Source organism: Hypomesus transpacificus, chromosome 14 (genome assembly GCF_021917145.1).
Source record: "Hypomesus transpacificus isolate Combined female chromosome 14, fHypTra1, whole genome shotgun sequence".
Lineage (NCBI taxonomy): Eukaryota > Metazoa > Chordata > Actinopteri > Osmeriformes > Osmeridae > Hypomesus > Hypomesus transpacificus.
This window is the reverse complement of record NC_061073.1, coordinates 15,550,685-15,563,328: the sequence shown is the minus strand read 5'-3', so window position 1 is coordinate 15,563,328 and position 12,644 is coordinate 15,550,685. Positions and strand designations below refer to the sequence as shown.

General features: G+C 44.2%; 1 protein-coding gene across 1 annotated transcript; it reads right to left on the bottom strand.

Moving 5' to 3' along the window:
* Window positions 1-934: 934 nt before the first annotated feature.
* On the bottom strand, window positions 935-10,770 carry LOC124476415 (potassium/sodium hyperpolarization-activated cyclic nucleotide-gated channel 3-like). The gene is made up of 8 exons (XM_047033537.1): window positions 10,121-10,770; window positions 6,630-7,053; window positions 5,917-6,078; window positions 5,548-5,766; window positions 4,649-4,795; window positions 3,895-4,135; window positions 2,813-2,977; window positions 935-2,520 (listed from the first exon to the last, which is right to left on the bottom strand). The coding sequence occupies exons 1-8, from the start codon at window positions 10,768-10,770 to the stop codon at window positions 935-937; spliced, it is 3,594 nt and encodes a 1,197-aa protein (XP_046889493.1).
* Window positions 10,771-12,644: the final 1,874 nt, after the last annotated feature.

Genomic DNA, 12,644 nt, shown 5'->3' with positions numbered 1-12,644 from the left:
CCAAAATGGCAGAGCTGTTAACTTGACAGAATGACACTACTCTAGCTACTGCTTACAGGCATTCACATTCATCCCGGGCAAGGTCTTCAAAGAAAATAGCCATTGTTCTTGATTGAATGGGATGTTGAAGGCTGGCGGACAAAAAATGTATCTGAAACAGGAGGAAGAGCGAGAAATGTCCACAACTGAAAGTTACATTTCCTTTTTTTTTTTTTTTTTTACCATTTCACTCACGTACTCAATTTCTAAAACTATTCCAAAGTTGTGTCCACCATTCATTCCTGACCTCTGAAGAAGTAATTTGTGAGAATGTCCAGGTATTGCTGAAAACAGATTATGGAAGACATCCTCTCAACTACAAAGTATTGTATATACTGTAATTCCTGTACTCTTTGAGGTAACCATAGTGCAGTCAGGTCCCCATGTCATGAAGTCTCTTTGGGGTGGCACTGAATTCACCTCATTTTCACAACATACAATATAGTCATAAAGTTCATATAAGGAAAGCATTTTGGTTAATTCCAAACTGCATATAACTGCTGGAAATCTTTCATCTAAAAGGGCAAGAGGTAAAACTTAATTGTTCAGATAATCTTTTTTAGTATCACAATTCACAGAGTGTGGTACAATATACGTACAGTATATTGTATGACTTTTCTGATGCAGTTTTACATATACAGTATTCATGAATAAATATTTGCTGTGCACCACTGTATTCAAAGTAGCAATGTTCTGTAGAAAACACTCACCACTAACCCTTTACCTCCCTTCATTCACTCTTAGTAGAAAACATAGCTAAGTCAGTGACTTCCAATATAGATGTGTTAACACACTCTCCTCCTTTAATATAAAATACGAGGAGTGAAAAAGACAATGCCATAAAAGGACAACTTCCCAGACTCTAGATATTACAGGCAGGGGGCGCTTCTTCGCCTCACAAGCTAGATGGGAGTTTGGAGAGGCCGTGCTCCATCTCTACCGTCTTGGCAGGGGTTCCTCTGCGACCGGGCTGGGAGGGTGGAGCTTCAGAGAACTGAGGGTGAGGTCCAGTCCCTGAAAGCGTCTGGCTCAGGGGCTCCACGTGCCCGGGGATGGGACTGTAGGGTCTACTGACGGCCATCGGGGAGGTAAAGAACCCACCTGATCCCCCTGAGGAGTAGCCCATGCCCAGAGGCTCTCCCTGGGGCAGGAGGCTGTGCGAGGAGGAGATAGTCCTGACTTCCTGGGTGAAGAGCTCCAGTAAGGACTCTGCTCTCTCTCTAGGGGGATCAATGACCCTGTCAGGGTAGGAGCTCTGGGGGGTGAGAGAGAGATGCGAGCCGACAGCACTAGGGGGGTCACTGTGAGGCCCAGTCCGGGCTCGCACAGGGCTCTGAACGATGGGACTGTGGGATGTGGGTGTGTAACAGGGCGAGGCGTCCCTAGAGCCGTACTGAGCCAGAGACGCTAGCGCGGAATGTTCCGGAAGAACATGCGGGAGCAGGACTGACTGCGGGCTCGGCAGACTTCGCTGCATGAGGGAGGACGGGACCTCGGCTCCAACGACTGGCTGCTCGTGCAGATATCCGCCGGGGAATTGGGTGCCGCTGGTGAACGGAAAGTGAGGGATGTTCAGACCAGCGAATGTCCGGCCTGCTCTCTCATAACTGGATTCCATCTGCTGAGTGCTGCTGGCGTGAGAGGACTGCAGCTGGCTTAGTATGGGGCTGACTGAGCTGGAGATCAGTGGGCTTATGCCGGAAGCAGAGGGGGCTGGGAATCTCCCTGACAGCCTCCCTGCTGACCCCTGCAGGGGATGCCCGGCCGGATGGGCTGGGGTGGATGAGGCACAGGAGAAGGGCTGAGGGTGGAGTTGAGCTGTGCAAATGGAGGGTGACCTCCTTAGGGAGGCCTGTCTCATGGGGAAGGAGGAAGCTGAACTAAGCTTGGTATGGGTCTGGATGTGGCTCTGAAGCTGGGCCTGGATTTGGGTCTGGAGCTGGGTGTGCATGCTGCTGTTGGAGGTCGGTAGGAAGGTGGAGGTAGGCGAGGTGCAAGCTGTGGAGAGATGCTGTACCCTGAGGGAGGCCAGAAGAGGAGTGTCCACCCCGGAGTGGAACTTGCTGGAGCTAGCAGGGGAACCAGGCCCCGAGCCACAGCAGCTGGTCGTAGGAGCCCCCACATGGACTCTCCTCATGTGGCCCGAAGAGTCCTTGAAGGAGCCAGACAGGGAGAGGGGGTGGTGGAAGAGGATGGGAGGGAGCTGAGCATGGTGGCTCAAAGCCAGAGCCAGAGGGGTGGTGGTGGCAGCAGCCTGGAGGGGTGCCTGGACCAGGGGAGCCCAGATGACTGGGGTGGGTGAGGGTGGCGTGGGGAGAGCCGCTAGGGTATGAGTGGCTGCCGTCTGGATCAGCTGGGTGCCGTGGGCCATGTCTCTGTCGTGCTGCACGATCCTCTGGATGATCTCGTTTTCTTGGAGGTTAAGGGTTCCTGCGCTCAGGTGGTGTTGGACTTTGTGTCGCAGGACCGAGTTTCTTTTCCCTTTGGGAGAACAGAATGAGATACAGCCATTACCGCCAAGACTGGTGAATAGTATTAGCTGGGTGACGCAATTAGGTCTTTTAAATACATTAAAAACATTCCTTGTTTAGTATTTGGGTTGGGAATGTGCTGACGTGGTCTGTATTCCAGCTCGCTTTACTTAAACTAAATGTTTACATGTTTCCTTTTCACGTGTTATTAAGGGTATCGTGACTAATCCACTTGGTTGATGGCACACTGTATAAAGGACAAACATGTTAGCTCCGGTTAAGTTGCTAAGTGCAGTCCTCACCTATTCGGTCCAGACGATCAAGAGCAACGGTCTCGAAGGCTCGTCTCATCATGGGAAATTCCTCGAGCACCTCGTTGAAGTTGTCCACAGACAGCGAGTAGAGACGACAGTAGTTGTCAGCTCTCACGCTCGCTGTCCTTCTGCCTCGAGTCAGCAAACAAATTTCTGTATGGAGACGTAAATTCAAATATGTCCTCTGTCTACTCACCAGACTAGCATACTCAATGCTAGTTTGCATACTCTATTTCGAAAGATTGCATTAGCACAATTTCAGATGTTTTGACTTAACAGGTGGAAGGTACAGATCGCTTAGAATTTAATTCCAGTTTAAAAAGGATCAGCCCTAGGATACATTGTAAATCTTCATACTTCCCAAAAAATCTCTTAATTCTCTTTAAATATTTTTCCCATTTCTCTCCGTTTTAGGGCTTTCAGCACCATGTTTGAGAGCAGAGTCCAAAATTATGTCACCACCATAAGATGATAAAACACAAAAAGAGCTGTGTTTCACAGATGGAGCACTTAATACTTTTTTTGCAGCTTACAGTTTGTCCTGATTTCATCTGTTCTGCCAGATCAGGAAAATAAAATAACCCTCCATTTTATAAAGTTGGGAGTAATTTTCAGGACAGACATTTTGCAGATAAGGACACTCTCTCCCTCCCTCTCTCTGTCCTCTTTTTTTTATGTTTATCTTATCTATTTACTGTATCGTGCAAACAGCAAGTATAGAACAATTTCTGTTGCTGGATCTTCAATAGTGGTACTAATGAGTGTCATCTCTTCATGTAAAGTAAAGCTCTGGATAAGAACGTCTGCTAAATGACTAAATGTAAAGCACACATAGTTGTTCACAATGGAAAAGCTGTTTGATTTGTTTGAGGCAAAGTGTGCTCCCACTAAATCCCAAATGCTTTAAATTTTCCCATTTGAACTCGTCACAGAATTGAATCTGTATGAATCAATGGCTTATGTTTAAGAGGACTTTCCCCAGCTTCTGAAATATCTCAATTCACTGGGTAGATCCCTTGGGTAAAATATAACAATGCACCCTCACACTCAGAAACCAGATATACACTTACCCCCAAAATAGGACCCATCTGACAACTTTGTGTCCTTGATACTCTTGGTCAGCACGCTCACCACCCCGTGCTGAATGAAGTACATCTTCTGGCCGATGGTGCCTTCACGGATAATATAATCCCCAGGTTGGAAGACCTCGAAACGCAGTTTGGTCAGCATGGAGGTCACAAAGTTGGGGTCGGCATTGGCAAACAGAGGCATGGATGCCACCAGCTTTCGACAGTTGAAATTGATGATCTCCTGCAATCACATACACATTCCAGATGCTGCTCCAGGCCATCTTAACTAAAGAATCGTGACACCAAGAGTATGAACATATGACACTTCTATGAGAGATGTGAAAACAAAGGCTTAATTGTGCTTGTTATTTTCTCGAATTGACAACAAAAAAAGGCCTGTCAGTAATTCATTCTTTAAGTGGTAGAAAAACTAAGAATAGGTCTTGGAATTTGTAACCTGTAGCTATATCCATATATGGATGGTCATTTATCAGTATGATGCCAGCAAAGCGGCGGTCACATTAAATTCTACATATAAATCTGGTATTTCTGGGTCTGTATGAAGTGAGGTTTTTCACTCATTTGACGACCAAAACGATAAACACTTCACATGAACTTGAATTCGATCTTGACTTGCTAAAGCGTTGATGCTCATGGCAGCACATAACAGCAGCCACAGCATACGAAGTTTGATGACTCAGCAGAAACCGTTTAGCTGCATCTGTCACGACGTGACATGGCGGAAAGATCTAACCTCTCGGAGCGGTTCGTTCAGCTCATCTAAGATGCTCTCCTCGTCAAACATCTTGCCCTGGTAACGATGTTCATAGTAGTCATGGATCCTCTGCCGCATGCCGGCTGGAAGCTTGTGGAAAGACATGTACTGTTCCACCTGCTTGTACTGCAAAAAAAAACAAAAAACAGAACACATTCATGAGCAGAAGAGTTCATTTAAGAGAAGTGATCTGTGGGGCATCTGTATTCAGACAGCTGTTTGCTAGGCATGTAGGTCATATCTCCCATTAGGCTACTCCTGTGCCTGTGAATTAAGTCCCTAAACACTAGCGTACCAAAACTGTTGTTGTTGTACAACCATTTGGTAATTGCTCTGTGGCTTCAGTTAATCGGATTTGTTTGGGAGAATAGGGACTGTTCCCGACATAATATCTGACTGGCAATCATTAGTATAGGCTGCCGCCCGTATTATGGAAAGGTGTATAGCCTAAGTAATGTCCTCGAAACTGTCCTGACAGCTACCCCCCCCCACACACACACACACACACACGCATTTGATTCATCAGATAAATTCAGCTGTTGTCAGCAGTCTGCATGTAATCATGTTTACCAGTCTGCCCTACAAGGACAGCCAATCCACCTCTAATACAAAGGTGTGGATGCTTTCTCCTGTTTTTTTTTCACCTCTTAAATTCCCTCCATATTCTCCCCTCTTTCCTCTTATTATTGGGGAGGCCATTCCAGCTGGATCATACTTCCTGAGGTCCATGTCTCTGTTTTATATATATACATAATATATATATAAAATATCAGTTATTTAATTTATTGCTAGGCAATTTTCATTATCTTCTTGACCTTTAGCTTTCTACAACTTTTTAAATTGTTTATAGTCCATTTTTCTGCTTTGAAATCACTCACTTTCTCCTGGTACTGTCGTCGGGACGAGTCCAGGGATTGGATCAGAGCTGTGGCATGTCCTACAAACATGGCGAAGCAGGTGGCCCCAACGATCATGCTGAGGATCGTCAGCCACACATCAGCCATGCCAATAGGAGGGTACAGGCCATACCCAATACACAGCATGTGGCTCATGGCCTTAAAGAGAGCGTAGGAGTACTGCTGTCCCCAGGTGTCATTCTACAGGAGAGAGAGAGGAGTTGGGGGGAGGAGGGGGCGGGGGTCGATGTCCTGTCCAAGTTGCTTTGCTGAAGTGACCAAAGGTCACACATTTTTATGGCTGAAAAAAGCATGTTTTTTATTTTTTCGTCTCTTCCTCGGTTTACTCACCACCATCTTGTTCCTGGTTACCCAGCAGTCTGATGGAAAGTCCTGCAGCATGGGTACCAGGAACTGCAGACAACCATCCCAGTGACACAGCAGCAGCATCATGGCAATCAGGTTGACAATGCGCACCATGGCGCTAGCCAGGTCATAGGTCATATGAAAAATCTATAAAGTACAGATTACAAGCATTAATCAGGGTTCAATCACAGAACGTGAATTAATTTCTTAGTGTGGGCAAATATGAAATGTAAATTTGTGCCCATGATTAACACAGTGTTATTACGGGTTGCTTGTAATATGAGTTGTCTTCCAGACTGCATTGTTCTTAATCTGCCTTAGACCCACCAGCATAAGGGATATTGAGTTTTACGTAATCCTCTGCAAACGTCCCTAATGGCCCACAAAGGGGCAGTGATCTTAGTGGGAATTACAGGGAAAACATCATGCAAGGGACTATCCCTTTTTTCCAATGACCATTTGCAGGGGGAAGCCTAATGATGCAATGAGGATAGCGATGGGTGAAATTCAAGGTGATGAAGCTTCAAAGGATAAAGTATGTAAAACTAAGGATAACTTTTGCGTGGTTATTATATCTATTAACTATAGTAAACATTAAAAGATAATGTGAGGCACAGATTCTTCATTGCTCGGGCTGCCAAGTTCACACACAGACTTCTATGTGAGACAGTAGGACTACATTTCCCAGCAGGCCCTACCTCCTCCCACTGGTGGATGTAGCGGATTAGTCTGGAGAGACGCAGCAAGCGAAGCAAACTGAGGATCTTGGTGAAGCGCACGATCCTCAGCGCCCTTGCCGTCTTGTAGAAGTCTGAATCTATGCGGGTCTCCACGATGAGGAAGATGTAGTCGACGGGAATGGAGGAGATGAAGTCCACCACGAACCAGCTCTTTAGATACTTGATCTTGATCTTCTGCGGATCCAGGATGATCTCCGTGTTGTCCTCCTTGACGATGCCCGTGCGGAAGTTCAGGACCAGATCCATGAGGAAGAAAGTGTCGGAGACCACGTTGAAGACGATCCAGGGAGGCGTGTGTTCGTCCTTGAAGAAGGTGATGCCAACGGGGATGATGATCAGGTTCCCCACCATCAACAGCAACATGATCAGATCCCAGTAGAACCTGCAACCGGTTCAACCAGAGTTTACAGTCTGGCCAATCACATAATCATCATAACGTACTGTACCTTCACACACCTGCCGATGTGACTGGAATTAAGCTTCTTATTTGTTGGTGTAACACCATCCCTGTATATGGTATGAGCTTCCGTTTACAAGGATTAGGCATGGATTAATGACTTTGGTGATATTTGAGAAGAATACTTGAGATTTAATATATGTCCATTTATTCAGTCATAAAAATGCAATTATTGCAACTAAGGTTGCAATTATTACATGGCTTACCAGTTAAACTAGGGTTAAAGCATAGATCTGCCTAAAGAACAGACCACTAAATATAATATCTCGAAGAATGGAATGCTATATAACCATGTATAAAGAGGACAACTACAGCTGAGCTTAAACATTGTTTGTGTACCAGGCAGCGAGTGTTCAGTTGTGTATTCCACTACATTCTATGTTGTAATTAACCAGCAATCGATCCAGGAGGACAATGATACACACCACTGCCTAGTATGGATTACAAGTTGAGCACACATCAGCATTTTGAAGCTGGCCTGCGAGGATGCATGCATTAACCAATCAACCCTTCCTTCTGGAATGTTTTATATTAAAATCACAGCATAGCCTGTGTTGTATAGGTATTGACAACTGCAGATTATGTAGGACATCTCCCATGTCTTCTCATGCATCCGACACAAAACCCAGCACACGAGGCGGGTCATGTGCCAGAGGATAACTGCAGCCATACCTACAGTATACAGTACAAGCAGAAAAGTGAACAATGACTGAATGGATGGATGCTTCAGTGGCCAGGTTTATCAGCCTGCAGATAATAAATACACTTTTCAGCAGAGTTCAGGAGACCAATAAATGTACGCAGTTAAAATAATAGACCCACAGTGACATCGGGCCCAAGATGCATGACTGAAATAGTGACATGTTCTGCTTTCAAATGAGCTTCCCTTGGCCTGTTGCAAGCGGGAGGACAGAACACTGAAGAGTCCAGAGAACACTGTGACCTCACAAAAAGCACAATGCACCAAGGGCAAGGCCACCATTTGTCATAATCAGCTTTCTGTTATTCTCTGCCAAACAAAGCATTTGCATTTCTGTTCATCTCTGCAGTGACACACTGGTCCTAATTGCACTTCCCCTTCCCCCCCTTCTCTAGCTAAATCCACCGTTATCTCCCGGGAGTCCATGTCATCTCCAGGAGTCAGCGCTCAGCAGGCCAGATGTTGAGTAGTTAGCATTACCGCTCTGCACACGTCATGCTGTTGCTGCAGGAGCACAGAAACAGCTGGACCAAAAAGGGCAGTGCATTATGGCCCACTAGTTACAGTCGCCTCGCACTACCTTCACTTTGTGGGACATCCTCTAATTCCCTGAGGGTCATAAGCACAAAGAACAGTATGAAGATGTCCTATCCGTTGGTTCCAGGAGACAAGTCTTATGTGGGTCGGCATCAGACAGGGAGGTCAAAGTACACAAGGGATGGAGAGAAGGGAACTACAAGCAAAGTGAACACAAAAAGGCTTAAAAATGGTCAAAGAAGCTTAGATCAATCAGGTCAGCTGAAAAAGGGATCACATTTGTTCTGGGTACTTATCTCTTGTTGCCAGAGGAAAGTACAAGGATCACAGGGGTAACTTTGCTTGACGACTTACTGTACGCATACCTGTGGGTCAGGGCAGGACTGCGAGGACAGTGGAGTCCTGTAGTCATGTTTGCACTGCGCTTTTCATTTGAACATCACAACTATGGAACTGACTAAACGCTTAATGAGGGAATTGACATCTGCTTGTGATTTAGCAAACCGTGAAGTTAGGAAATGTAGGTCCATTACATTAAGTATGTACTATGTTAAGAACCACAAAGTGCAACAATGAATGCACCCTGGGTGTACGAATATATGTTGTAAAACTTAAATCTTTAACGACACTAAATTAAGAATTTCGTTGAAGTTACCACCGTACTTGCAAATCTGGGTCTGTGATATTGAGAGTTGTCCATATTTGCAGGCCTGACTGTAGCAGTGGTTGCATCATGCCCAAACCATTTCATTCTGAGCTGTAGAGTATTAGCTTCTACACAAACAAAGCCCAGGGCAGTGACACCTCAAACGCACCGCAGGGCTGACAGCTGGTAGACCTATTTGCTTGAACGTCCTGATTTCTCACTCCCATCCTTTTTTATTCCAATCTCTTTCTCTGCTGTTGTGTTATGAGTGCTGTCCTCTCCCCAACCACACCATATCTGCTCCATTAGACTAATTGTGCTGTAATAATCTCCTCTGATGTGTGCTTCTAATATCTTGAATGGTCATGTTACCCTATTTTGATTACCACATTCCCAAGCCCCTGATGCACTCTCTGTAATCCATTGCCCTCACTAACTGATAAAAAGTGTAATTCAACAGAGTGGAAATAACGGCAGTGACACACATCAGGATGGCCTACTGCCTAGTGAAATAGGATAAGTGGGTACTTCAAGGTTAAATGTCATGAAATTAATATTTTAGTGTGTCTGTGACAATTGGTAATCTATTCCACATTCCATTTCATGTCTAACAGACATTTTACACAGTAAGAATATTTGATTTTTTAGTCTCTACCTCTTTATCGTTCTTTCTCAATAACCACATGCATATTTTTTTTGCGTTTTTTGTGTGTCTATGAGCTAGTTGTAAGTGTAGCTGTAAGAGGATTTTAAATATGAGTTAAATCCTTTATCATGCAAGCCAACACTGAAAAAAAATTTGATTCCACGAGTCAAAGAAAGGCATGCTTCAATTAGTGATCATAGAGGCGAGTCAATTATTGGATCTATTAGCTAATATCCACTCAAACGCCTGTTTGGCACTATACCCTTGGCAACACCTTGGTTAAATAGGCTAGCCATTTGAGTATTGACATGTGACTTCACTCAAACATAGGCACACATTTTATGATTATTATATAGCAATATTGTAATATTGTATCACCTCAGGGAGTTTTGGACCTGTCAATTTACTTCAATCAAAAATACATGATCAGAGAGTTAAAGGTCATCTATACAACAAATAATACCTAAAATCACTGTATGGGTGAATTATCCAGAATCCTGCGGATTTCACGCGCTCTCGCTCATGCTCCACGGCCCTCTCACTCCCTAACATTCGCAAAGAGAACTTGTTGACTCCCGGTTGAAGCATCGCCCCAAACTGACGGTGCATGAAGCCCGCTTGATACAACCTGTCGTCGTCTGGCATAATTTGATCGGTTCCTTCTAACTTGATGAAACTCGACTGGTCAAAAAGAGACGCCGCACCACCACGGCTACCCAGTGCTCCGTGTTCCCCCCCTGGGCCATGTTCGCCCAGGAAACTCTCCTCGTTGACACTAGCATCTGCCTCGGGGATAAGGCGCCGTTGCTCAGTTGGATCCGATCCCACCGTATGTCGGCCGGTGATGGAGGAAAGACTGCCTCTAAACAGGCGACAGTCCCCGTTCAAGTTAGTCTTCACGGTAACATCAGTTTCCAAGTCTACGTTCTTGGTGTGACCAATGCTTTTGCAACTGCTTGCGGGGGACGGTGAGGGTAAATGCTTCAATCCAATACTTTTCTTGTTGGTGTCCTTGTCACCGTTATCTCCTTCGTCAGTCATAAAGGCTTTTTGTCCAATGTTTTGCGGCAAGCTGTACAGACGTTTTCGCATGGAAGAATGGAATATCTCCATTATGAAAATAAAAATAAATGTGGTTTAGAAAAATTCCGTGAACAAAGGGATGCAAAAAATGGAGAAATGACTAAACATAAATCTTACAGACTTAGTGGTTCAGAATGCAACAAGCAGTGACGGAGCATCAGCAGGGACAGGTCGAGTCTTTGACACTTGGAACGTGCTCCCGGTTTCAACCATTGAGATGTTCCATTAAAACGTGCCGCTTCAGTCCGACGATATTAGACCTGAGATGCGTAAAAATGCGAAAATTAAGGTGTACATGAGACCACACCAGGATACAGCATGCTGGGTGTAGGACGTACCAGAGTGTGAGATCCTCAATGACAAAGCATCATCTCATGCTCAAATATTTGAGTCCTGTCAATTGCAAACGATAACACGCATTCACGCAGTCCGTACCAGCATTCAAAAAACACTGACATCACTGATCCTCCACCATCCTCGTGCTCTCTATTAACGTGAATATTATTGGAGCTAATGGAGTTGCCATAGGAGCAAATACAGCACATGCGCCTAGCCCTTTCCAGTCTGGATATTTTATAGGATGATTGAAGTATGTTATCTTTGCCGTTGCGTTGGTCACTTATTTTGACATAATGGCTCGTTTTTTAAACACCTGTTTTGAATTTAAGATGCCTGTGGTTTTCGGTGCTGAATCAAAAGTGGTATCTGTAGGCTATAGTGCAGCTAATTGTTATAAGCTACGTCCGCATCCAAGTTTGATTTGAAACTGGTTTTAAAGACAAGTGATTAATTAGTGTTCTTTAGTTCCAACTCAAATTACCTTACAATCTGGAAACACTGAATACTTTGACTGTGAATACTTCGTTGAACATTGAATAGCTCTCTAACTCACATGGCTACGTAGGCATGCATGGGTACCCAATGAAATTGCATTATTTGGTTAAAACGTAAAGAATGTAAAAAATATATATATAGAAACTAAAAGATGTCAATATATCTATAGTAACACATTAACCTGCTAAATTGTCTGGATTCAATCTCAACCCCAAATGCCAGAAAAGGACAGACACCAAAAATCTGTGTTCATTTATAAGCCATGGCCTGCTGATTACTGAAAACTGTTAAGTGCCCAGCATAGCTGCACACAGATGGTAATTTTGCACACTCACTGTTAAATGGGTCTAATTAATCTGATAACGTTTAATTTTTCTCTTTCGTGGAATGGTTTTGAAGAATATCTCCAATAGACTCACGCCCAGAACAGAGACCATTAAATTTCTGGAAGCCTACATAGCTGGATGTCTGTATGTGATCACCAACTTTTTAAATAGAAAAGTGTATGTGGATTTTAGTATAAACTATGTGTTTATATTTCTCTGCTATCCTAAACATCCGTGAAAACATTTGATAAAATCATTTAAATGCCTGCCACTGAAACGTGAAATATATAATGTAACAGTCTAAATCCTGATGTGTAACATCCTGACAGTTAATTGTACATCTTATTTTCTGAGTCAATGGTGCCACCTCTAGGTGTGTTTGTGCAGTTTCAGATGCGTTGCGTACCAATTTAACAAAGTCCAATGGCCATGTGGATTCAACTGCTACGCCCGCACTCATCTCAATTGTTTATGAAGTGACCCTTCTCCTGTTGACTCATTTCCTAGTGGTTAATACGTAAAAAGAAGGACGTATTTCAATGTGCTTAGTTTCAACTCTTCTCTCCAGTTTCATCAAATTACGTCTTCTGCTGACGGAGAGATGGGGGGGGGGGGGGAGATGCCAGGTGTCACTGATTAGACACAGCCTTGATCTTAATGCTGACAGAAAATAACCGGATGGTAACAGTCATCACTATTTTAAATGGACAGTTAAAATTCTCAATTTGTTAATATCAAGATCGT

What these genes read in the sequence shown, in the direction of transcription:
- LOC124476415 (XM_047033537.1), bottom strand. Translation starts at nt 10,770, where the DNA reads ATGGAGATATTCCATTCTTCCATGCGAAAACGTCTGTACAGCTTGCCG. An exon ending in CACCCATACAGTGATTTTAG is followed by an intron (nt 7,054 to 10,120) that starts GTATTATTTGTT and finishes AACCGGTTGCAG; the next exon opens with GTTCTACTGGGATCTGATCA. An exon ending in GACGACAGTACCAGGAGAAA is followed by an intron (nt 4,796 to 5,547) that starts GTGAGTGATTTC and finishes TTTTTTTTGCAG; the next exon opens with TACAAGCAGGTGGAACAGTA.